The 26,630-nt window shown below is 26.8% G+C and overlaps 4 protein-coding genes across 11 annotated transcripts; 1 reads left to right on the top strand and 3 right to left on the bottom strand.

Annotated features, from left to right (window-relative positions):
* Nucleotides 1-1,381, bottom strand: LOC126907131 (uncharacterized). Its single transcript, XM_050688218.1, has one exon. It carries the CDS (start codon nucleotides 1,082-1,084, stop codon nucleotides 596-598), a length of 489 nt encoding a protein of 162 aa, XP_050544175.1. The 5' UTR covers nucleotides 1,085-1,381; the 3' UTR covers nucleotides 1-595.
* A 2,535-nt stretch (nucleotides 1,382-3,916) lies between these two features.
* Nucleotides 3,917-12,615, bottom strand: LOC126907123 (transmembrane ascorbate-dependent reductase CYB561-like). Of its 6 annotated transcripts, XM_050688202.1 has the most exons (7): nucleotides 12,486-12,615; nucleotides 10,952-11,215; nucleotides 8,997-9,097; nucleotides 8,798-8,936; nucleotides 5,137-5,345; nucleotides 4,256-4,410; nucleotides 3,917-4,187 (listed from the first exon to the last, which is right to left on the bottom strand). In XM_050688202.1, exons 3-7 carry the CDS (start codon nucleotides 9,075-9,077, stop codon nucleotides 4,022-4,024), a joined length of 750 nt encoding a protein of 249 aa, XP_050544159.1. In that variant the 5' UTR covers nucleotides 9,078-9,097; nucleotides 10,952-11,215; nucleotides 12,486-12,615; the 3' UTR covers nucleotides 3,917-4,021. The 6 variants fall into 6 exon arrangements, with proteins under 6 accessions (XP_050544159.1, XP_050544162.1, XP_050544158.1 ...); XM_050688205.1 differs by lacking the exon at nucleotides 10,952-11,215 and having other exon boundaries at nucleotides 12,486-12,567; XM_050688201.1 differs by lacking the exons at nucleotides 10,952-11,215; nucleotides 12,486-12,615 and adding an exon at nucleotides 9,757-9,852.
* Nucleotides 12,616-15,801: 3,186 nt separating this feature from the next.
* On the top strand, nucleotides 15,802-20,362 carry LOC126907132 (DNA-directed RNA polymerases I and III subunit RPAC2). 2 transcript variants are annotated; one of them, XM_050688221.1, is made up of 3 exons: nucleotides 15,802-16,201; nucleotides 19,264-19,533; nucleotides 19,610-20,362. In XM_050688221.1, exons 1-3 carry the CDS (start codon nucleotides 16,196-16,198, stop codon nucleotides 19,646-19,648), a joined length of 315 nt encoding a protein of 104 aa, XP_050544178.1. In that variant the 5' UTR covers nucleotides 15,802-16,195; the 3' UTR covers nucleotides 19,649-20,362. The 2 variants fall into 2 exon arrangements, with proteins under 2 accessions (XP_050544178.1, XP_050544177.1); XM_050688220.1 differs by having other exon boundaries at nucleotides 15,811-16,201; nucleotides 19,607-20,362.
* LOC126907115 (probable ATP-dependent RNA helicase DDX46) lies at nucleotides 19,731-26,544 on the bottom strand. Of its 2 annotated transcripts, none has more exons than XM_050688187.1 (15): nucleotides 26,303-26,544; nucleotides 26,129-26,236; nucleotides 25,687-25,801; nucleotides 25,234-25,360; nucleotides 24,902-25,029; nucleotides 24,614-24,817; nucleotides 24,064-24,249; nucleotides 23,703-23,979; nucleotides 23,425-23,625; nucleotides 23,160-23,362; nucleotides 20,991-21,379; nucleotides 20,774-20,924; nucleotides 20,459-20,702; nucleotides 20,032-20,393; nucleotides 19,731-19,973 (listed from the first exon to the last, which is right to left on the bottom strand). In XM_050688187.1, the coding sequence occupies exons 1-15, from the start codon at nucleotides 26,317-26,319 to the stop codon at nucleotides 19,731-19,733; spliced, it is 2,955 nt and encodes a 984-aa protein (XP_050544144.1). In that variant the 5' UTR covers nucleotides 26,320-26,544. The 2 variants fall into 2 exon arrangements, with proteins under 2 accessions (XP_050544144.1, XP_050544145.1); XM_050688188.1 differs by lacking the exon at nucleotides 26,303-26,544 and adding an exon at nucleotides 25,513-25,577 and having other exon boundaries at nucleotides 26,129-26,146.
* Between the last annotated feature and the right edge of the window lie 86 nt (nucleotides 26,545-26,630).

The raw sequence follows: 26,630 nt of genomic DNA, 5'->3' as shown, positions 1-26,630 counted from the left end.
TATCTCAAAAAATAGATGTAATGAAACAATTCTGAAATCTGAATTAAAATCAGTAACGAAATTTCTTTAGGATTCATTATATATATACAGTGGCGTATTTTCGAATTTTTCTGGGGGGTCCATATAGTTAACATTATACTTTAATTATTATTATAATCTAATATCTATGATAGTTCATAAAATTTACGTACCTAGACATATCTTTGAGGTGGTTTAATTAAATATAATTTTATTGACTCACTTATACATATAATATTATATTATATATTTCACTAGAGGTACCTTCTTAAAAGTTAAAACAAATGATAATTTTCATAAATAAATTCTAGTCGTCTGTTTTTTTTTTGATAATTCATCTATCACTTCATCAACACTAATTTCAACTTCCCTGTGAATGTTTAACATCGTCAATCCATTTAATCTTTTCTAAAACAAAATAATTACAAGAATCTATTAGTTTTTATATTAAAATTTCTTTATAACATTTTATTACCTCAGATATTGTATTTCGTAGATATGTTTTGATTTTTTTGAGAGATGACAAAGTCCGCTCGTTTGATGCTGAAGATATAGGAAGCGTAGCCAAAATTTGAAATTATTTATTTATGCCTGGATATATATCTGCATTACACAACTTTAGTGCATCAATAGAATTCTTTGGTTTAATTTCCAATTTTTTAAGTTTCCTCTGCCATAATTGGAATTCTTCTAATATCGAATTATTACCGTTTAAGTCTTCTTCATAAAATTCAGCCAATTTTTTAAATTCTTCTGTTGTAGAAATTTTGTCGAATAGAGAGTGCAAACTTGATAAAATATCAACATGATCAAGAAATCTAAACTTTAATTGACTTATAAAAAAGTCTAAGAATGGAATAAAAACTGATATGCGAAAATAGTCTTCAGGATTATTAGTTTGTACATTTATTCTATGTACTTGTTTTTTACTAATTCTTGGAATACTCATTGTCACATTAAATTTGTCAGCAATTTTCTCGGCAGCTGAAAAAATTTCTTTAAAATTTTTCTGTGCGTGCTTTCTATAATCCTCCAACTCGGTCAAAGTATCTTGAGCTAAATCCATAGCTAATTTTAAATCAATATCAATTTTTTGAAACTGTTTTGACAGTGGAAGTCCTAATCCAAGTACTTTGGAAATAGTAACTAACGTAATTATGAATTCCTGTTGGAGGATTGTAATTCAGAATGCCCTTACTTGATTCGACGTGTCTGTATTATCCCACTCACAAATTTCGTCAAGGGCATCTACTACACACTCAAAAAGTTCTAAAAAATCACTAATTGAATGATATCGTTCGATCCATCTAGTTTCACAGTTTCTTTTTAACGACTTTTTAGAAATATTATTTTCTGTATTTTCGATAACTTCTGACAGCACAGATTTTCTTTTTGGAAACACAAAAAAGTCTCTCAATTTTCCTACTGTCCCCATGCAATTGCGTATTTGAGAAACATTACAAGATACCGATACAACAAGATTTAAGGAATGTGCAGAGCAATGTACGTATACAGCTAAAGGATTTTCTTTTTTTTTACATAAGCTTGTACTCCATTATACTTCCCGGCCATTGCTGCTGCACCATCATATCCCTGACCCCGGATATATTGTGTATTTATACCAAATGTTTTGAGATTGTCAAGTATAAGTCGTGATAAACCTTTTCCAGATGCATCAGTTGTCGGAACAAACTGTAGAAAATCCTCATGTAATTCAAATGTTTTTAAATCAATATATCGAACGCAAATAGACACCTGTTCGAAATTGGCTATATCTGCAGTTGCGTCGACGAGAACTGAAAAACATTCGGCTTCATTTACTCGGCCGACTATTTTATTGAGTAAAATTGAATTGCATGAATCAATTATAGCATTTTTAATAATAGGACTTGTATATTTTATATGTATAATTTTAGAGATGCATCAACGCGAGCTCTAAAGCGTAATAAATTACGAAAATTTCCATCGTTTATATCGGTATTATGAACGGTTAATTTTCCAAATTCGCAATGACCTCGTAGAGGTATATTTTGTTGACCACATAAAATAACTGTTTCAATAACAGGAGAAATGTTTTTTCTATTTTCAAAAATTTGTCGTGTTCGAGCAGTGTCTAATTGATTTTCAATAGACAGATGTATATTATTTTTCATATCTATGAAATTATCTGCATCTAAGACGGATTGTTTGTGATACTGAAGTGTGTTATGATTTTTAATCGTTTCCAATTCTGAAAAGGTTTCCTAACCAAAGCGCGAATAGTGTTTGAGAATTTATTCCAGCTCCTGATTTAGCAAATGCTACACAAAACGTACAAAATGCGCCATTTAATTTAGCAGAATACGCTAACCAGGGAACAGTATACAACTATTTGTATTGAAATTTTTAATTTTTTGATCGTTTATCTTTAGCACTAATTATTACAGTATTAGGAAATTCAAAAGTAGGTTCGGGCTTACAAATGTTTTAATGAACTTCCTCTTTCTCTACGTTCGTTAACGAGCGGTTAAAATAAAGTTCAATATCAACATTTTTAAAATGAAGTTCATTTTTTGTATCTGTATTATCAGATTTTTTTTGCCGTTTGACCTCCTCCCCCCGTAAATACGCCACTGTATATATATTGTTAACTATAATTTTTTTTTTGTCGTCCTGTGTTATAGATTTTATAACCATTCTTTATTAAGTGGGTAAAGTTGCCAATATCTTCTATATCATACAGAATTAGCTAACTTAGTTATAACATAATGATCGAATTAAGAAAACTTCTGGTTGATAACAATTTTTGGACCAGTACTTCAAAAGTTATTCTCATTTTTTTATACCTAGACTGGAGTGAAGCCGAGAAATACAGTGAATAAAATAGCAGCACTCATAGTTGTTACTTTAAATTGTTCAAGTATAATAGGTGAACATAAAATATACTTAACGATTGATAAAAACATATATAAACAATAAATAAAATTAAAAAAAAATTAATCAATATTGTTTTATTTCTCGATTAATTAACTGGTTTATAAAAATGATAAAACGTAAGTTACCATTAATATTTGCATTGATTAAATACAAATCTGACTTCTGAGTAGAAAATATTATAATATATGTTATACTTTGAAAGGTATTGCTAAGGGTTAATCAATCACTCAGTATAAAAAAATACAAATACAAATATAAATGGTTTTTTATTTTTCAAGATACTTTTTTTAACATTTTCCTTACAAAAATGTTGGGTTGATAACAGATTTAGAATAAGTTTTTATTTAGATACAATCATTTTAATACACTGAGTTAGTGTGTAGCATATATTGTTATAAATATACCCAAGACCTGCGCTTGTTATTCAATAAGTAAAATAAGTTATTTTAACACTATTATAGACTCATCAAAATTTTATTGTAAAAAAAAGAAATTAAAGTAGATTTTAAAAAATTCAATAAATTAAAAAAAAAAATTGTTTTTTTATAAGAGATAAAAAATATGGCTTATTCAAAATCAAAAAATAAGTATTGCAAAGTATTTGCTGGATCTTAAGTTAATAAGAATTTCAGAATAGTGGGACACCCTGTATTAAATCCTTTCACTATTTCATATATTTAAATTTTATGCTCATAGTCAACTATGTAATTTCATTTAATTCTAGATAATAAAACTTTCATAACAACAAATAGGACCAAACAAAAATAATAAATAATAAATACATTTTTTCAAGCACCATTAATTATTATATTATATAATTTTTATAAATATATATTATAAAACAAGAACTGTATAAGATCTTAATACACAACACATAATTAAAACAAATTTAATACATTCATTTTTTAATGTGATATTCAATTAAAAATTTGTATATATATTAGTTATAGTTAAAATAAAAAATAAATAAAAAAAAAACATATAAAAAAAATATTTTAAAATAGAATAATTAATATAAGTCTTTAGAACAATTTAATATATTCATTAGATAAATTTTACAATACTAATTATTATAATTAAATTTTAATTATTCTAAAGCACCTGTCAATAATACTCCAGATTCTGCATTGGGAATTCTTTTGTACTGTGATTTAGTAACTAGATAAATTACAATTGCTCCATAAGCAGCAATTACAATTCCAAGGATATTTACAACAAATGCTTCTGCAGGTAAATGCTTATATTCTTTGTCTCTAAAATTAAAAAAAATTACATTTTATTGGAATACAATTTTGTTTTTGAATTTAAATTAATTGCTTACAAAGCAAATATAACTTTTTCACCAAGTCCTAAGACTGAAGTTCCAATTGCTAATGCAAAGTTTAATACACCAAAGTATACATGGTATGGCATAAGTGATTCTCTATATTGAACTGATATACCAGGGTACAGAAAAGAGACAAATCCTCCAATAAACTAAAAAAAAACCAAATGTATTGTGTTACTTCATTAAAAATACATATTTATGTATAAATTTTGATATTTTTTAATTAAACACAAAACTATTTTCAATGACAAAAATTATTCACAATTTAATTTTTCATCAATTGTTTTCAGTATAGTATTATTATTGAAACATCTAATAACAACCAAGTCATCAGAATTGTATATTTTTAAAAATAAGTTTTATGATTGTGCATCACTTTCCAATCAACAATATTTAAATGTAATGTTCAAGACATACTATCAACTTTAAACTAGGAATATTTTTGGTTAAAAAGTCAAGTTTTGATACCAAATAAACTAGAATCAAAATAATAAACAGTAAAATTTGTTTGCAGTTATAATTTGACATAGTCTTATTGATACTAAAGATGGTCAGTTTTCTTTCACAGGACTTTTAGATATTTTACAATGCTCATTCATTATAAATTAATATTAGTGTATTTATACTGATATTGATAAGACTTACTTTTATACCCACTTTTATGAAATTTATAACAAATTAAAATAAATCTATATGTCAGAAGTCTTAACCAAAGGATTTATATATAATTTTCTGCTAAAGAAAAATATCTTTTGTAATTAAATAAAGTATTCAATGTAACATATTTATCAAAAATAAATTATTATGAACTATTTAATTAAATAAGTAATTATAAAATTTATAATTACTTACATAAGTTCATTTAATGAACTTACTTGACAAAGAAACATAAGCGTTGTAATTATTCCTATCCAGCTGTGTAGACTGTAGAAATTAGGTATTGGAGGACTGGCATAAATGTGCGAAGCAATTGCAGCCCATGCTGCTAGCAATACAAGTATAATAATTACACCATGTATAATTGCATGTTGATTTTTCAATGTAGACTTCTTATTGTTTCTAAATGTCCGATAATGCAAAATAGCTGTAATCATATGTTTCCATTTTATATTAAAAAATTAATAACTCAAATAAAATAAAATAATCAACAGTTAATATAAAAATTTGAAGAAATGTAAGATGATTAATATTATTAATTTAAAATTTTGTATTGGTAGGTTTCTCCCTCAGGGGAATATATAGCTTACATATACTATGGGTATAGCAAACCCAGAGATTCACTGGTAGAAAGTCTCAGGCAGACAATTCCAATAATCCGATCAACTCCTGGAATAAGGAGCAAACTCTAAAAACCAATAATCAAAAGGTTGGATGAGTAGCAAGAGAGGGGCAATCACTTGTCCTGTAGATGAGAAATTACCTTCAAAGGTCGATCATTAGCCATGAGGATGCAGAAGGCAACAGAGAAACCACTGCATTAAAGATCTTTATGATATTCCTACCCAAGAAGCTGTTACTAACTAAATGATGTACAATGAAAATGAAAAGACGTACTGATCATAGAATTCCTACACATCTGGCAGGAATAGAACCAAGACTACTCAGGTCATCATCCAATAAAAATCTTGTGGAAAGACTAAATAAGACTATTTAAGTATAGGTCTATAGAATGCGAAGACAATGATTAAAACAAGGAGGCTGGAAGAAGTAAAAGAACAAATTAAGAAAGCAAAGCTAAATGTACTTGGTATAAGTGAAACAAAATGGGCAGGAAATGGTAATTTCATATATGAAAACGGGGCAACAATGATATTATGAAGAAAATGGAAAGAAAATGTACTCAAATCATAACACTTAAATGACAGATTTCTGATGGTGAAAATAGAAGCATAGCCTACAAACATTTACATTATACAAGTGTACTTGCCTACATCTAGAAGTACAGTTGAAGAAATTGAAAAAACATACAAACACATTGAAGAACTCATGCAACAAATAGAATGTAATTCAAATGTATTTATCATAGGCAATTTAACGCCTCATTAGGCTATGAAAGAAGTAACTTCTTAGGAAAATATGGACTAGGGAAGAGCAAGAACTGAAACTGATAAATAAACATACAAGAAATAGAATGTGATCTACCAAGCAACAATACAAGCAAAGCCTATAATAAAATTAAAAAACTGCAATGTAAACCAAGACATCTAGCAGCATAGCTAAAGATAAACATTGCAAAATTCTGTTGGAAAATGAAAAGGTAGTAAAGAGGTGGAAAATGTATATGGAAGAATTATATGAGGGAAAAGAGGGGATTGAAAATGAAGAGGAATATAAGAAAATAAAATAGATGTAAATGAAGATGGAAAAGGATCTGAAATACTTATCAGTAAATTCAAGAAGTCTCTAAGAAAACTGAGTAACAAAAGAGCAACAGGAATTAACAATATCCCGGTTGAACTACTGAAAAATATAAGGGAAAAGACAAAATATCAATTGTTTAAAATCATTAAATTTTCCCTGTGGATAGGGGATAAAAATACTTCTACCATAATATTTGACCATTAATAATTTTTATGAGAAAATGGTAATAGTATAAGAAATAAGTAGTATGAAAATTTATGGTTACTCTTATCCTTTTTTTAATAACACCATCATTGTTTGATACTATAAAAAAAGAACACTAAAAATTCTAATTTTAACATACTTTAAATAGCCTAGCAATTAAACAGCTGCATTAATATAATTTTATGATATCAACATTTAAATTTTTTTTTTATGGAATTAAAAAAAATTTTAGATTGTAGACCAAGTCTGTTAGAATTGATTGAAAAAAAAAACCCAGCACAGGGGGGTCGCGGCACAGTGGTAACGTGGCATAGATGGATCAAGCATAATGATAACTGACAGTGATTAAAATCACTATAAAAAAAACGCTTCAATGCAAATCTTTAGAGTGTTTAATTTTAAAAAATTGGTGGATTATTCCAAAAGCTACATGATCTGCTAGTTCCTTATTAATATCCTAATTAAAATAAAGTATGTCGAATGAAAAAGGGATTATTAAAAAATATTATTTCTCATAAAAAAATAATGTTGATCCATACACTTTTCAATATGTCATAGCATTATAAAGTTAAAAATGTAAAATACAAAATCGAAAATTTTCACACAAAAATAGCATTTGGTAGCCATTTTCCCCGTGAAGATAAAATAAAGTCCGACATTTTTTTTTTCGCATAATAAGGTAAATTACATTAGCTTTAATTTAAGATATATATAAAAGTGTCAGACTTTCCAAAACATTTTCAAAATTTAAGTTGAAAAAGTAAATTTTTTGTGAAAAAGTTGTCATTTTAAATCCCCCCCTGTGGAGGGTAAAGGGTCAGATATAAAAAAAATATTTACCAAATGAAAGGTAATAATATCATGCATCTATAAAAAAAAAATTATATTGTTATGTTCATTTTTGAGGTTTCCCCCATTTACGGGAACGAGGGAATTTTTTTCAATTTTTGAGGATAATGTCTTCGACTAGATACAATTTGTGATCTTTTGACGTATCATTGAAAGAAATCGGTTCGGTGAGAGCTGAGAAAAAGTAGTAACAGACACAAACACAAAAAAAACACATCATAGTAAAACTAATACCTTCTCAGTTTCGCATCGAAGCTAAAAGAAAAAGTGAAAATTTAAGTAGATTAAAAGTTATAAGAGTTATCAGAAAGATCTGATCCACTCTATATGCAGCAATAATAACCAAAGATATGACTCGTATGTAAAAATAAAAATAAAATAGGAAAATAGAGAAAAAAGGAAGATAGATACAAAACAATCCATAGTTTGAAACTAGAAAGAAAAAAACTGTGCAAATATCAACTGACATTTTTCAGTATTATCATAAAACTTGATTTGTAATTGAATTTGTAATTTTTAATTGAAATTAACTCTAGTATTTTGTAATTTTACGCCTTGAGTGAAGTAGAAAAACTTCTTCCACTGTAACAATTTCTTCAGCAATATATTAAACAAAAATGATATAAAATATTTAATGATAAATAATATAAAATAGCTAATTTAATTTACCTGACCTTATATTTTGCATTGCTTTGAAAATTTATTTTTTGAAAATGTCATAAGCAATTAATTGTACATAATTGAAAAAGATTACTTCTTTACATTTTGAAAATAAATTACAAAATAATTAAATCAAAACTGTATTACAGTTATTTATTATTTTCTTTAAAAATATCATACATTTTCCTTTAAATTAGTCAACTATATAAATTACCAATTTTAAAATATTGTGCAAATAACTAACTATATGACTAGGATTTTGATATGAAAAATCTCAAGAAGTGCAAAGACACTCATTGAAATCTCCCCTGAAATATATGTGAATATACATATGTAGGTGTGTGTGTGTGTGTGTGTGTGTGTAGAAACCCATTTTTTAATAAATAAATAAATAATTAAATAAAATTACATTAAGATGTTATTTATATTAAATAAATATATATTCATAAAATATTTACTCACAATTAGCAAAGAAAAAAATAAAACCAATCGTCATAAGCAATGGATGCCAATTGAATATAACCTTTGCTCCAAAACCAAATCCACCACGGTAAAACTCAAGCCAATAATACATTGCTAAAATTATTACAATTCCAATAACCTAAAATTACAAAATTAAAAAAAATTAATCGCTAATATATTGCTAAAAAATTTTTCATACCTGGGAGATGGTGTATATTTTTGTATAACCAGAAATATCAGCTGCATTTTGGACTGGAAGAGTATTTTTGTTAGATTCCATGTTACTTAATTTATTTATATCTGAAAAATAACATAATTTTAATTTAAAAATAATTATACATCGAAAATTCATCAACACTACTACAATAATTGACTAACATACATCCAATAGTAATAATGCTCTAATTAATAAATGCGGCAAATTTAAAACAAAGTAAATTTTAACACGTTATTTTATATAAAAATATAATTATAAATAACTAGATTAAAAATACAACGATCCAACGAAATTGTGCAACAAGCGACTTAAAGACGTTGTCATGGAAACTTAAAACGATATCGATTGAAATTTATAACATGTTTATATTTAAGCAGCTATACAATAAATTTCATTTGATAAGATATCGCCATAGAACAATTGTTTTGTGATATTACTACGTATTACCTTATCTTCTATCCTCTAATTTGTCTTATGTAAACTACACATCAACCCATTTATTAGTGTCATAAAATTGGTGTATGTCAGTTCAATACCATAAACTTTAGAAGCGTAAAACTAATGTATATTATAAAAAGATGATCATGATGGGTGGGTATAATTGATGATATCGGTAGGGGAAAATAAATTAACTAAAAACTTGCTTCGTGGCAATTGGAATATAATTATAAAACTATAATGTACTAATTTCTTTCAAAAAAATCCTTTAACTATGATATTTTATTATAAATTAATCACTCACTTTTCATACGTCGCCTAACCATGATTAATTTTTACTGATCTTAGAATTCAAAGAATAAAAAAAATTAAACAATTCGTCAATCATTGAATCTCAAGGTTTGATAATATACTACATGTACAAAGTAAAAATTTATTTATCTAATCTGATAGATAATATGTGAAACTATAAATGCACATTAGTAAATTACCTTTAATTTAGTCAACAATTTCATAAAAGAAATAAACAAAATAGTTGGGATTTAATCGAAAAGAAATTGGAGTTGTTTTTAATAATTTTATTATCACCATTGATTATTATGTTAAAATTTTTTTTGATAAAAATGTCATCAGTATCTTAAACAAAACTTTATATGTAATCCTATGTGTGACATTAATTATATATAAATGTCTCTTGGTAGTTAATTATAAAAATTGTTAACCTATAATTTAAAATTTATTTCTCCTCCTCTTCTTATTAGACAGTATGTAGGTATATACACATAGATATTATTGTTTTAATCGGAAATTTTTCAAACATGAGATTACCAAAAAACTTTAAGATAAGGTCACACAGTTTTAAAATAATTTTAGTCGATAAAAATAATATTTCAACCCTCCATATTTTTAAGTTCGTGGCAACTATTGTTTACAGTTCTTTAAACTAAGCCGAAGTAAGACCTGCTCAAATTTTTTTCTCTATCTAGGCAAAATTTTAAAGACTCCTTTTAAATGTTTTGATTATCTTATTTTCTTTAGCTTACTGTTTTAAATTTTAAATGAATATACCAAAAAATTTAAGGTTTTTTCATCCGTGTGACTTGTGCATTAGACCCGGCCCTGATCCGAAGTTTTATTCTATATAGAAACTATATTTATTTACTGTATACTTTATTATAATATATTAATTATATTGAATATAATATATAAAAAACAATTTTAACTATTATTCGCTGATTATCCTACAGTTATGTTAATAATTACTAATTATATATATATATATATATATATAATTTATAATTATTACAGCACAACACTTTTTATTTAATTTTTTCTCAATTTGTTTAATGTATTTTAAATTATTCTTTAATGCTTAATACATAAAAAAAATACATTTTTTCATTGAAATCATATTATTATACAACTAATTTTGAACTATTTAATTTCTAACTGAAGATTTATAACTAGTTTTCAATGTATTCTCTTAAGTATTAGCTTACCTTTATAGTTATTGTATGTCTATTAATAGAATATGATATTATCATAGAAACTCTTGAAGTTAATTTTATTTTCCATTAAATACTTAAATCAAAGTTTCTACGTTTTCCAACAAACATAATTGAAGTCAGTAAATAATTTTGTTTGCATTAAAAAATTTGTTTTGAACTGTGTAAATTAGTTAATATTCGATCAAAGATCGATTTAGTTTTCGTTAATAGAAAACAATTTGGTTTAATCTTGATATTTTATACCATGCCGTTCACCTGTTCAATATAATAATATACATATATTTTTTAAAAACGCAATACAGTAACACAAATATATTTCATGTGAGTAATTTATACCTACTATATTATAAGTATTCATTCCAAAAAAACATAAAACAAAGTTTGGTTTTTGTGTTGTGTAATATGTAAAACTATTTAGGAATATTAAATAAATAGTGATGTCATGAGCCCTAATTTTTGGAGCCAAACTAAACTTTCAATTTTTTAGTCAAACTTGAACCGAACATCAATTTAAATCATTTTCAGGTAAATATTTTTTATATCATTATTCAAAAAATTTAATGTACAAGAAGTTCGGTTCGCTTATTGAATCTAAAAACTAGTGATGAGAAATATCGAATAGTAATTATCGAACTATTCGATAGTTGTCCACTATTTGAACTATTCCATAGTGATTCAAAAAATATTCGAATAGTAAAAATATTAGATAGTTACACAATATATTCGAATAGTTTATGCTAAAAATAAACTATTCGGTTGTATAAAAACAATTCGAATAATTATACGATAATTTAAAATATTCGAAAATTCCCATCACTACTAAAAACCCTAATTTCGATTTGGTTCGAAAATCTAATAGTTCGAACATCATATTAATAAGTAAAGTTTACTGTCTATAATGTTTAAATAATTATAACCATAAATTAAAATTTTTAAAATGATAAAAAGTTATAAAATAATTTTGTGGCTTCAACATTATAAGTACACTACTAGGTATATTGGTCTAAATAGCTATGAATTTTATTTCACAAATAATATGATAATTGCCGTGTTTACCGCATAGGAATTGAAAAATGAGTAATTAAAATTACTTACATTTTGAAATTATTAGTGGGGAGACGGTAATTGTTTATCGCCAGCGTTATTTTTCATAATGCCTATTATACTTAAATTACAATACAATATTTTTGATGTTTACTATATGAACTGATAAAAATTTCAATAATATCAAAACTACACGCAAAGAAAAAGAAAAATTAACTATCTCATTTAAAATACAAAAAAAAAGTTAGAAAATATTAAATGGCGAAAATATTTGATCTACTCTTTGTAGAACTGTTCATTATACTAAATTTATTAACATTAATCCAAATTTAATTATATGATACATCTTTATTTCAAAAAATATTTTAAGTCATCACTCAATAATAAAGTATTTGAATATTAATATATAAAGTATACTATACAACGAAAAACTCTCGATGTGCTATATTTATGTCGCTCAGTTAAGTCCTACTTTACTTACTCAATCTCTTTTTGATTTCAAAACTATGTAGAACTTTATATTGACATCAATTACTTTTCACTGAAGAATCTGAAAAAGAACTAATTGGATTTTACTGCATATTTTAAAACACTGGTCATATGGAGGGGATAAGATTATAGATAAACACTCAAATCATTAAATCATAGAACATAGACTACATTATTTGGTCACGTACTACTCGCAGAAAAAATATAACAAAAATCATTATCTACTATAAAAAAAGAAAAATTTTTAAATAAATAAAAGCATTTTAAATTTATAATTATAAGTGAATTAAAAAAATTAATAAGCATAGAAAAATTAAACCAGTGCGTGTTTTCTGGTACAATTGTTCAAGACCCCTCAATTTTTTTTTTTTAATACGTTACAAACAATTAATTTAATTTAGAAAACGGTTTCCTAGTGAGTCAATCCGATTTAGGTTAAAAATAAAATATGGGAATGAATATTTTGAAATTAAAAATATTAATAATGACTAAAGTATTGACAATGCAAATAATTGATAGTGTCCTTGGACCCAGGATATTACACGAATCTATTTTTACAATATGGGGACTGTGAGTAGCGGTGGATACAAAAGAAAAGACCTACTTCGACAATACAATTGAGGATTAAAAACATATAATTATAAAAATAAACTATTTAAAGGAATTCAAAAGTTACATATACATGTACGCAAACAATAATTTTTATATATAGAGTAGTATGATCATTCGCACTATTTGATAGACTATTCTTAAAAATCAGTTTCAATTCTCTATCATGAATGTTATCAAATAGTTTTTAACTATTTAATCCTTAAGTTGCTGCAGAGCCGAATTTTCTGAAAATTAATAAATAGATTAATAAGCATATTTAAAATGTTAATATAAAAAAAAATCATAATTTTATCACTTTCTTAATTTTTATTTATGCAAATTGTATTTTACTGTATTCATGAATACATGACGCTTGAAGTGGAGAGAAGCGTCTGGTGTCTTATGCGATAAAAGAATTCCAATGAGGCTGAAAGGTAAATTCTACAAGACTATAGTGAGACCAGCTATGATGTATGGTTCAGAGTGTTGGGCGAATGATAAGAAAGTAGAGCAGAGATGAGAATGATTAGACGGATGAGTGGAGTGACTAGAGAAGATAGGATAAGGAACGAGCATATAAGAGGAAGTATAGGTGTTGCGTCAGTCGTGGATAAGATGACAGAAAATAGACTTAGATTGTTTAGTCATGTTATGAGGAGAGAAGGATCGGAAGCCGTAAGAACAGTTGTAGCAATGAATGTTGAAGGAAGAAGAGGTAGAGGAAGACCAAAAAAGAGGAGGGATGCTATTGAATGCGATATGAGGATAGCTGATGTGAGCGTAGAGGATGTGGGAGATCGTGTCAAGTGGAAGTTTAGGATAAGGGTGGCCGACCCCAAGTAGTTGGGATTAAGACGAGGAAGGAGAAGAAGTATTTTACTGTATTCATCTATAGCTTTTTTATTATTCGATAAATATTTTGATTTATTTCGATATTTTGAATACNTTATTATTCGAAAAATATTTTGATTTATTTCGATATTTTGAATACCGTAAAATGGACTTTAATTGGTTAGTATAAAGTTAGCCACTTCCAAATTCTACTTAAAAGCACATATTAACTCGAATTAATAAAATAGAAAATCTGAACTATTTCATGTAAAAGTTAACCAATTATACAATTTTATGATTTTGAATTAATAAACATTTTTAAGTTAAATTTAAAATTCTATAATTAACGTTCAATTTAAACCAATTTTAGGTATTTATTTAGATTCATTTTAAAGAAATATTAGGGCTAATATGAACAAAATAAAATTATGGAAAGTTTTGGGAAGTGATAAATCATTTTTTCACCGATGCTTATTTTCCCACGTAACGATGGAATTGTCATTTTGTAATTAAACATTATAACTAATACTATAACTTTAAGCTAATAATTTCAATAGGTAATGTGATAATAATTCACAAATCACAGGAAAAATAAAATAAAAATAGGTGGTAAATTATTCTGTCAATCATGTACAATGAATTAAAAAAAGCCAGATGGTTTCAAAAATAAAAAAGAATTGGTGACAAGAAAAACATTAATTGCTAATAAATTAATTTTAATTTAGACTTTGTTATATTTAATGTATTATTAAAAAACAAAACAAAAAAGTGAAATGTTATTAGATCCATTAATTTTCCATCTATCTGTTGCCTATTGACGACATCTGCTCTATCATATTATTGTTAAACATAGAAAAAATTGATTTACAAAAAAATATTATGTAACTATGCTCTGATATTTTTAATACATTGCTGATTTCAAAAAAATTATATAATTTGATAGTATTACGTAACATTTTTTACAATGTATCATTTACATTTTTTGGGAATAGAATCGTTATAATTTTATTCTTAGTTTTATACATATAGAGAGTTTAGGTATACGTATAAACTTTATAGGCGTATTTTTATTTATACATAAATATATGTATAAATAACATAATAATGTTATAACATTATAATGTTTATAATAACATATTTACATATAATGTACTATATTTATTGTTAAATTAAAACCAAAACGTCTGCAAATAAGGGAAAAAGGCAGTGGCTAGAATTAAAATTTAATTGTTATCTTATAATAAATTTATACGAATGCAGCAATAATAGGATATAATGAATCCTATGAAGATAGATCAAACAAAAATTTTTATGGTCAACAGTAATTAAGGAAAACGAGTCAGTTTTTAAAGTATATTTTGAAGTGATAATCGTCTCCCAAGTATTTAATATGATTCAATGAATATTGTCAAGTTCATCTGATACTAAATTATACCATAAGAACAATACTCAACCTTTGATAAGACCGAATTTACAAACTAAACTGACTTCACTTTAAGTAGTATGTGTCAGAATTTGCTCAATAGATGCATATAAATTAGACTGAATAGTTCTTGTAATTTCTGTAATGAAGTTTCAGTATATGTTTTATATCACAAAGTAAGTTTTACATTTGTGTTATAGGTTTACTTTACTGAAAGCTCAATACTGTTTAGAAAAATGATAAAAAAATGAAAAAGCCTAATTTGAAATATTATAGTCTTTTTTTTGTTTTTGCTTAATATCATAGTATTACCACAATCAGGTAAAACTGGTAAACTCAAAGGTTTATTTTATCTGTGGTATCACAAGAGTGTAACATAACCGAGTATTCGTACTAATTGCATAAATATATATTTGTATTCTAATGTTGGCATAAATGAATAGAAAAATAATAGTGAGTCGTAAACATTTTTCTAAAAAGTGCCCTACACCCTGTCTATTACCAAATATAAGATTATTGCCATCACTAAGTGCAACACACGTGGTTTTTGTGATAATGTTTATGTTGTACTTATCATAAACCTGTAAACTTAAATTGTTGTTTAGAGAACTTTTAGTCTTTAAAAGTTATTTGAATATTGTAATATTCCTTACTATGATTTATCTTGATTAACTCGTTTTTTTATTTATTTTGCTTTATTTAATTTACTATATTATTTACATTGTCTCATATTTTTTTAAATTATTTTTTATTAAAATTATTTTAATCAATACTTATTAATTTAAAGAAAAAAAATTCTATAAATTACATTATAAGTTGGTGACTTATACATTATAATATACATTAAAATATACATTATGAGTGTAAGTATACGATAATTCAGTTATGTTAAAAAAAAATTTTCATTAAAAATGTTAGTATGATAAAATTTGATTTAGAAAATGGTTTGATCAATTTTATTATACATGATTAAATTATTAAACTCTACCCAATTTTGTGTAAAAAATATTGAAGAAAAGTATTATTTTGATAATATCCTTTTAAAATATCTGTAGATTTCTTTAATTTCAAAGAATAGTAAAACATTTTATACTAATGAATTTTTTGAATTTAATATCAATATAACTTTTTTGGTTATAATTTTTAATTTAAATACTTGTAGTTCATAAATTTTTTAGTTTTATTAAAATATATGACTTAAAAAAAATTGTTGGTGGTAATTTTTAAAATTTATTAATAAATATATTACTGAACATAAAGAATAAAGTAGTAGGACCAGATGAAGTACCAGTATATGTAACAGATTGTTGAAAAAGTCTCAAGACTAACAAATAAAAAAAATTTTTTTCTCAAAATTTGACTTTATTCATCGTCATAGTTTCCTTCTAGAGTGACACATTCATTCCAGAGATGTGTCTAACATTTCTATGCCTTTCGAATAGAATGATTTATCTTTGCCCTTAAAATATACCTTAGTTTTGACAATGACATCTTCATTTTAGTTGAATCTTTTTCCTTGGAGCATCCACTTAAAATTCGCGAAGAGGTAGTAGTCACTATAGGCCAAATCTGGACTAGATAGATGTGGTAGCAATTCAAAATCCAAATCATGCATTTTTGCCAATGTAATGATTTGTGACACGGTGCATTGTCTTGGTGAAACAGGATATTTTTCTTTCCTATTGAGATGTTTTTTTCCCGATTTCGGCCATCAAATGTTCCAATAACGCAATATAGTAATCGCTATTGATTGTTTCACCATGTTCGAGATAATAAATATAATTCCATACGCATCCCAAAATACCGAAGCCATAACCTTGCCTGCTGATTGTTGTGTTTTTGGCCGCTTTGGAGCATTTTCACTGGGTCTAGTCCACCCACTTGCCTGTTGTTTCAATTTGGTAGTGTAATGGTAGATCCATGTTACATCCATTGGCACATATTGACGTACAAATTCCTTCTTATTCTTGTTAAATAGCTCCAAACAGCTCTGTGAATCTTTGACATGTTGTTATTTTTGATCCACTGTTAGCAAATGTGGCACCCATTCTGAACATAGCTTTCTTATACCCAAATATTTATGTAAATTATGATGCATATGGTCAATTAATATCTTTACAATGTCAGCCATCTCACTTTCACTTTACAATTATCCAATATGTTATGGATTTTTTATGTTTTCTGGCATAACTGTCTCAGTTGGGCGTCTTGAGCATTCAGCGTCATTTGTGTCTAAATTCAGAAAACCAGTAACAACTAGTTGTTTTTGATGAGGCAGAGTCCTTATAACATTTTTCAAGCCATTCCTGAGTTTTCACAAAGTTTTTTCTCATCTAATAGCAAAGTTTAATCCACATGCAAAATTCTTTTTTATCCATTGCTTACAAGATAACAAAAGTAACTTTACTCTAACGACTATAACTTAGAAATGCGTTGTTGAAATGACATAAAATTTTGACACATTTCATTTAAAGGTTAGTGCTAACTATAAATCATAAGAGTAAGTTATTAAAGTCACCTTCTAATGGTTAATCCTGTGACTTTTTGAACAACCTGTTATGGAAAATATTAGGCGGTGTTGGCATAAGGTAGTTGAAGGATCTTTTTAATAAAATTTTATTAGATGAGAATGGTGGTACATGTTGTTCACTGACAATATAGGGAGGAAATTAATCAAAGGCTAGAGGTGTGGAGATCAGCTCTTAAAGGAAAGGAATAAAGAGTAAGTATGAGTAAGACAGAATATACAGAGTATGAGTTTGACAGGTGAACACCAGGTAGGTGAATTGAGGAGATCATTGGCAATAAGCGAGGACGTGATAGAAGAGGTGTAAAGTTTTAAGTATTTATGATCAGTTGTGCAAAAGAACTGTGGTATTGAAAAGGATGTAAGACACAGTGGATTAAGTATGAGTAGTTATAATGGAGAGAAGTGTCTGATGTGATGTGAGATAAAATAATTCCAATAACGATGAAAGGTAAGTTCTATAAAACTGTAGTGAGACCAGATATGATGTATGGTTTGGAATGTTGGGTGATAGACAAAAAAGTAGAGCAGAGAATGAGTTTAATAGAGATGATAATGCTTAGAGAAAATAGACTTAGTTTGTTTGATTATGTAAGAGGTGAGAGGAATCAGAAGCTGTAAGAACAGTTATAGAAATGAATGTTGAAGGAAAAAGAGGTAGAAGAAAACCAAAAAATAGAAGGAGCTATGTTATTGAATGCGATATGAGGATAGCTGATGTGAGCGTAGATGATGTGGAAGATTGTATCTATTAGAAATTTAGAACAAGGGTGGCCGATCCCAAGTAGTTTTGATTTAGACCAGGATAAAGTAGTAAAAAAACATATTACTAAATATAATGTATAATTTCAGATATTTCAGTTTTATTTGATCATATAAAACTTTATTAGTTTATCCTTATCTTAATATATTGTCTAATTTTTGAGCTCTAAGAAATTTATACATTTGAGGGTGTTAAATAATTGTTCATATCATTTAAAATTATTTATTGATTACTTAACCTTATAACAACACATATTTTCATTATTATATAATTATAAGATTTTATTTAAAAGTACAATTGCTATTCTTACTTTTTTAATTTTATGAGATATTAAGCATGTATTCATAAATGTGATCACAATGGGAATTATGTACACAAAAATTATGATTGTTTTTATTTATTTTTCATCTTAACTATTCAGCAACACATTTTGCTAAAATTTACTTTAAAAGTATTAGATAACAGTTTATTATAAGTCTCTTTTATTATTATTTCAGTTACTTTGTTTTTTACTTTAATAGTATTAGCTATTTTCACTGATGGATACAATTTTTTATATTCATCTTCTTGAACACCAGTTATGAAGCTTCTTTCACCCCAACAAACTATTAATAATTTCTTGATTTTTGTCTTAGGATTTAGAAGATGATGTGAAAAAAGAACAGTCAGAGTTAGACAGAACATTTGTTTTTGAAGATGAAGGTCATACTCTAGGCTCATTACTCACTTATGTATTAGAAAGTTTTCCAGAGACTGAATTTTGTGCCTATTCAATTAGGCATCCATCAGAGAATAAGATATATCTACGTTTAAAAGTTAGACCTGGTAATAGTGTAGAAGAAGTTTTCAAAAAAGGTATTCATGAGTTAAACAAAATGATGAATCATGTTAAAAAAACATTTAAGGTAATTATGAGAAGGTTTTCAAATACTAATGTTAATATAATATTTTTAACAAGGTTTTATTTTTTTTTTTCAGAAGGCTCTAGTTACTTATGAAAATTCTATTAAAACAAAATAAAATTATATCCATGTGCTAATAATCTTTTTTTAATATTTGTAAATAAAATGAATGCACTTAAAAAAATTAATTGTATACTATTTTACAAAACTTTATATCGGGCTTTATTAATCATATGATGTGCAGATGTTTGCATTTTTAATAATTCCTCTTTAATGAGACGAGTAATTTCTATTTTAGCTTTAGATACAGCTAATTCATCCGTACTTTCTATAGCTAAAAACAGCTTTCGCTCTCCTTCAGGGGGGTTTTTAGGTGGTGGGTAATATGTTCCTCTAACAGTTATGCCAGCTTCAGAATATTCTGATATTTGTGCTAATGCTTCCTGAAAATACAAAGCAACTTTAAAATGAAGAACACTAAAAAAATTAAAATATACAGACTTTAGATGTGACTCTCCATCTGGCCTGCTGTGGGAAATCATTTATTTCTAATTCTTCCTCATATTTTCTAAAAACTTCTTCACCACCATTTTCTGCAATGTCTGTAAAATCAGTTTCACCATCATCATCTTTAGGTTGATAATTGAGCCTCGTGTTTAATTTAGCTGCTAATTGTTCTGCTACTGTTTTAGCTGTTATGACTGGTTGTGAGCTAGCAAGACCCCCTTTTAATATAGCTTCAGCTGTTTGCTGTGATGCTCCCTTAGCATCAGGACCAAGATTTTTAGCAATATGAATACGAGAGGCTAAACGTTTTGCTAATTCTAATCTTTCAGATGCCTGTGGTGTTCCATTAGATTCCACTAAACATAAATAAAATCATATTATAAACAATTAAATTGAAAATATAAAATAATTATTATATTACTTAAGCCTGTTAAATTTGGAAGACCTATAGCACTAGCCTTAACTTCTTTCACAATTCGTTTAGGAGCTAACATAGTTTCAATTTGTTGGTCAATATCTCCTTCTATATCTTCATCATCAGAATCTTGAAGTCCAAGAGCAGCTTTTTGAAGTTTTTTCTTTTCATTTGCCATTACAGCTTCTGTTTCATCAAATTTGAAACCTTTTCCACTAAAACCTCCACCTTTATGAACTTGCTTCCCTTCCTAAAAAAATGAATTCAACATTTTTTTTAACTTTTAAGTATTTAAAAATATATAATTTAAGAAAAAATTACAGCTGCTTGTTTTGCTTGATAACGTAACCACATAGTTCGTAAAGAATCTGGGACAGATACATTAGATGTTTCTAAGGCTCTGATTAAATCTCCAGCAAATCTTTCTTGATCGGGAGAAACTAATGTATAAGCATACCCTTTATTACCAGCTCTAAAAAATATTTATAAATGCCTACATAACTTAAGATAATAATACTTAAAATAATGATATTTTTACCTTCCAGTTCTCCCACATCTATGAACATAATCTTCATAATGATTTGGACAGTCATAGTTTACCACCAATATCAAATCTTTAACATCTAGTCCTCTTGCAGCAACTGAAGTAGCAACTAATAATTTGACCTGACCACTTTTAAAATCTACTATAGTACTATCACGATCATACTGATCAATAGCACCATGTAAAGCCATACAAGGATAAGATGCTTTTAATAGTTTTTGTAACAGAGTATCTGCATTTTCATGAGTATCTACAAATACAATACAACTTCCTTTTTCATAATAATTACCCAACACTTCTAATAGTTTCATAAATTTTTGTTCTTCTTCAACTATTAATACATGTTGTTCAACTTCTTTAGCCACAACACTTCTACCACCAATCTATAAAAAATTTAATATGCATTCATTTTCAAGGTAAACTTGTATTGAAAATCCTTTAGTTCACAAAAAAATAAAATAAATAATAATGCATTATGAAAAGAAATTAATTACATAGATACTAATTTATATTTGTAGTGAACTCTCATTTTTGAATAATCTCAACTTCAATAATAATTATTTGTACGAGGTGTGTTCAGAATAAAATGAGAATTTTCATTTATCAAAAAAAACATTTATTTATTAGTTTACATTAATGTTGTCACCTTCTAGTCCCCATTAGATATTATACACTTGTGCTAATGCTTCATCCAATCCTTGAAACACTTCTCAAACTTGATCCTTGGTATAGCCTTCAGCTCATTCAGTGATGCGCTTTTAATGTCATCTATGCTTGTAAAACTAGGGTCCTTTAAGTTTTTCTTTATTTTTGGAAATAAAGAAAAAGGCCCACTAGCTATGTCTGGCGAATATGGTAGCTAAAGCATCATTACAGTATTGTTTTTGGACAAAAATTTACGAACAATAAATGAAGTGTGTATTATCATGGTGCAAAAGCCATTAATTGTTTTGCCTCAATTCCAGGCATTTTTTTTTTAATTTCTTTACACAAACAGCATTTAACTTGTAAGTAGTATACCTTATTGACCGTTAGACCTCAAGAATTCATAATACACTATGCCATTAAAATCAAAGAACACACTGAGCATAACCTTCACATTCAATTGTACTTGTCAATTCTTTTTCCGTCTTGGCATCCAAAATGCCTCCACTGGGACGAATGAGCTGTAGTTTCGACATCGTATCCATAAACCCATGTTTCATTATCTGTTATAACACGTTTCAGTAATTCTGCATCATTGTTGAATTCAAATGATTTCTGAGCAACTTCCATTCGTTACAGTTTTTGTTCAAAATTCAACAATTTTGGAACAAATTTTGTTGCTACGTGTTTTATACCCAAAACATTTGAAAAAATTTCATGACATGAGCCAATTCAACATCATCAGAAACTTCTATGATTGTGATTCAGCAAATATTCATAATCATTTCTTTCACATTTTCATCAGTTGTTGATGTGCTGAGACGCCAGGGCGTTCGTCATCTTCAACATCTTCACTGTCATCTTGGAAACGCTAACACCGCTCGTAAATCCTTGTTTTACTCATAGCAGACTCACCATAGGCTTATGTTAACATTTCACATACTTTATTAAATTTTGTAAGCAAAATTCAATACAAATCCTTTGATCCATTTTTTTAACAAACAAAAATCGCCAAGCACATAAAAACACATCTAACTTTAACAACTGCAACTAACAAAGTAAAAAATAAATCCTGCTAAAAATTTTAACATACTTTTAGGACATGTATACTAACATTATAAAAAAAAAATTGATAATCAGACTTTCCAAACCCGAGAAATTTAAAAATTGCCGGTATTTTCTGAACACACCTTATATACCACNAAATCCTGCTAAAAATTTTAACATACTTTTAGGACATGTATACTAACATTATAAAAAAAAAAATTGATAATCAGACTTTCCAAACCCGAGAAATTTAAAAATTGCCGGTATTTTCTGAACACACCTTATATACCACTGTATGTTACATATATTTATCTCAGAATCTGAAGAAAATATAAACCATCAGATTAAAAATCAAACCAAGTTTTGCACTATCTTTAGTGCTTTATTAATAGTTTATAAAGTGATCCAACAGCTATTTTCGAACTTAAGAGTAATTATGAGGTTGCTAATAGATACTTATATGTAACTTACTTGAACTTCAATAGGCTTTTGTAATATTCTTCTAGCTAAGGCTTCCATTTGACGAGGGAAAGTGGCACTAAACATAACTGTTTGTCGATCTGGACGAACATTATCAATTACTCTCATAACTTGGGGTTCAAAGCCCATATCAAACATACGATCAGCTTCATCTAATACAATGTATGTTACGCGTCTCAAATTAGTAACCCTACCTGTTTACAAAATATTGATAAATGTTAAAATTATAATGTATACTTAAACTATAATTCTGTACCATTATTTGCTGCTAACATATCAATCATTCTTCCTGGGGTACATACAATTATTTCAGCACCTCTTTTTAATTCTGCAATTTGTTCAGATATTCCAGTACCTCCATAAACTGATACGACCCGTAATCCTAAACTTTTAGTAAATTTACGAGCTTCTCTACCAGTTTGCATACAGAGTTCTCTTGTAGGTGCCATAACAATTGCTAAAAGAAAAATGTATTAGTGAACAACTTTTATTTGCATTAAATATGTTTCCCTATGATAATAAAATCATACATACCTATTGGTCCGTCAGTATCTGATAAAGGAGGTTGATCTAAAATGTGCCTAAACATAGGCAATAAAAATGCTAAAGTTTTACCACTTCCAGTTTTAGCAATACCAATAAGATCACGACCAGACATTATAGCAGGTATTGCTTGAGCTTGAATTGGAGTAGGTTTCTCATAATTGTGCTTTTTTAAATTATCCATAATCTTTTTACTAACACCACAATGAGCCCAAACTTTAATAGGTCTAGGGCATCCTTTACCTTTTACTTGAACACCTTCTAACTCCTAATTTTAAAAATAATTAAAGTAACTAGAATTTTAAATCTAGTAGTAAATTTTATCTAACAAAATTCAAACAATAATTAATACCTCTTTATATTTTTCAACCTCTTCTGATGTCATTCGAGTTATTTCTGGTACTTCAACATAAAAGTTTTTCCTAAATGGTATGTATGCTATATCTGAATGATCTATCTTAGGTAATTCTTTTTTTTGCTTATTTGCTAAACTAGCAGCAGCAACATTTAAATCTTCTTGTTCTTCTTCAGAGGAATACTATTTTATATTTAAAATTGTGTTTAATAAATTAAACTGCATAACAAATTTTTGGAATCAACAATATGAAGTAAATTCTTATTAAATTTTGTCTTTGAATTCTTTAAAAAATAAAGTGGACATCTACACAACTTTTTTTATTTTAACTATAATAATAAATGTAGATTTTATATATTTTTATTAAGTAAAAATTAAACTAGTTTTTATCACTTAGCTAAAAGAAAAATATGAATATTTATTATATTTTTGTAAATTTAATATTTTTACAAGCTTTGAACTATATCAATTCTATTGCCATTAATAAAATTAGTAATGAAGTTCACTGTCATATTGTTGACCACAGAATTTTTTTATATTACTTTACTTCTAATGCATCTTGATTTTGTTCAATAAGTTCTCCTCTAGTATTATTATCTTTTTTTTTAGCCACTCCAGAAACAATAACGACCCCTGAACTAGTTGTGTCAACTCCTGGGCTTTGTCCAATCTCATTTAAAGTATTCTTATCAGGCAAATTACTTCGATGTCCATCTACTTTATTAACTTTACGTACTTCTTCTTGTACACCCTAAATCAAGATTAGCAATTATTTTTTAAGAAATACAATAATATTTATTATTTTTAAATATTAAATTTGAAAAAATTTTATTACTTGCATAAATGCATCGAGAGGATCAATTTCTTCTTCTTCGACAACTTTGTCTGTATTATTTTTTCCTTCATCTTCTTCATCACTATCATCTTCAAGATTCCACTTTTTTGATGGTATTTGTATATTAGCTTTACATTTTATAAAAAATTCAACAAAATTACTAAGTGATAAGTTAACTACACTAAATATTTCTTAGGACGAGCTCAGAAAAGTGCTTTAGTGGAAAATTGATGAAAACTTGTAAAAATTGATTTATATAAGAAAAATGTGAAAATAGGATAAATTAAAAATTCTTATGATCTAAATTAAAATTTCATATTTTGTATAATTACACATTATATTAGCTCTGATATCTTTTTTAACACTGTCTAGTTCTTTTTTCTTGCGTTCAGCTCTCCAACGTTCAATACGTTCACGACGCTTTTGCATTTCTAATTCAAGTTTTTTTTGCTCAGTTTCCTATAAAGAAAATAAATGTTTTTAATGTAATCAATTTTTACTAAAAGAAATTAATATTGTAAGAAATGTATTATTTAAGAAATCATGTTATTTTAAACTATTAATTGAAAAGTTATCTAAACTTAAAATAAATATTAATTTCTTAAATTTACTTTAGCCATCATTAAGTCATCACGAAATTTGAATGATCAATAAAACTTGACTGCCATTTTAAAATCTGTTAAAAATACAATTTGAGTTTAAAAAAATAAAACAACTTTAGTGGCTAAAGTACACTTAATTAATTTTAAGATAAGTAATAATTATAAAAAGTTAGAACTATTAACCTTATCTGGATTAGTTGGGTCAAATGTAACGTCTTCTGGTTTTCGTTCTGGTGTTTTTCTTTTACTACGCGGAGATCGTGAATGACGAGGAGATCTTGACTTTTTTCTTTCCCTCCTATTTAAATTCAATTTTTAATTATAGTAATTTATCTTATTATTTATGTCAAAGTTAAGTTTTTAACATCCAATATGTATATTTATTAACTTAAGAACTTTAATTCAATAATTGATAAAATACTGTTATTTCAATAACTTTAAGGAGAAGAATGTTTTAACTATTTAGCTCCCAAATCATTAAAATTCTTAGATTTAATATTATTTTTATATTTATATTCATATAAAATTTCTTTCAATCAAGAAAAATAGATAAAAATACATTATTTAATATTATTAAATGATTTCATATTACAATGTTATTAAATTTATTGAAATAAATACTTACGTTGATTTGTGTGCTTTGTGACGTGGAGACCTTGATCTAGAACGGCTGCGGCGGTGTCGACGCGGACTACGTGAACGACTTCTAGATCGTTTACGATAACTTCTATCACTAAATTGGAATAAAAGTTTAAACAATATAAATATTTGATAATATTTTCTTTAAATTATAACATACCTGCTACTGCGAACCATTTTAAATAATAAAAAATTCGATTTTTTTTACTGATCTTGAAAATTATTTTACTAACAATAGTAAAAGTATGCAAGACAATCAAAAATACAATTTTAAAACCAGATAGGTTCTCTGTAAAAACGTGTGCGCATTACATTTTCAGTTTGAATAATATATATAACAGTGAAGCGTGTCTTTTATGAATTTTTAATATAGGCTTAGTCGATTACACTGTAAATACAATAACAATAATTAAAATGTGATAAAAATTTACATATACAAAAACCGGAGAATTTTGTTGTCAGTTTTTGTACTACCAACGTGATTTAAA

Source organism: Daktulosphaira vitifoliae, unplaced genomic scaffold (assembly GCF_025091365.1).
Source record: "Daktulosphaira vitifoliae isolate Bord-2020 unplaced genomic scaffold, ASM2509136v1 Scaffold_5, whole genome shotgun sequence".
NCBI classification, from domain to species: domain Eukaryota; kingdom Metazoa; phylum Arthropoda; class Insecta; order Hemiptera; family Phylloxeridae; genus Daktulosphaira; species Daktulosphaira vitifoliae.
This window is presented reverse-complemented; position numbering and strand designations above follow the sequence as displayed.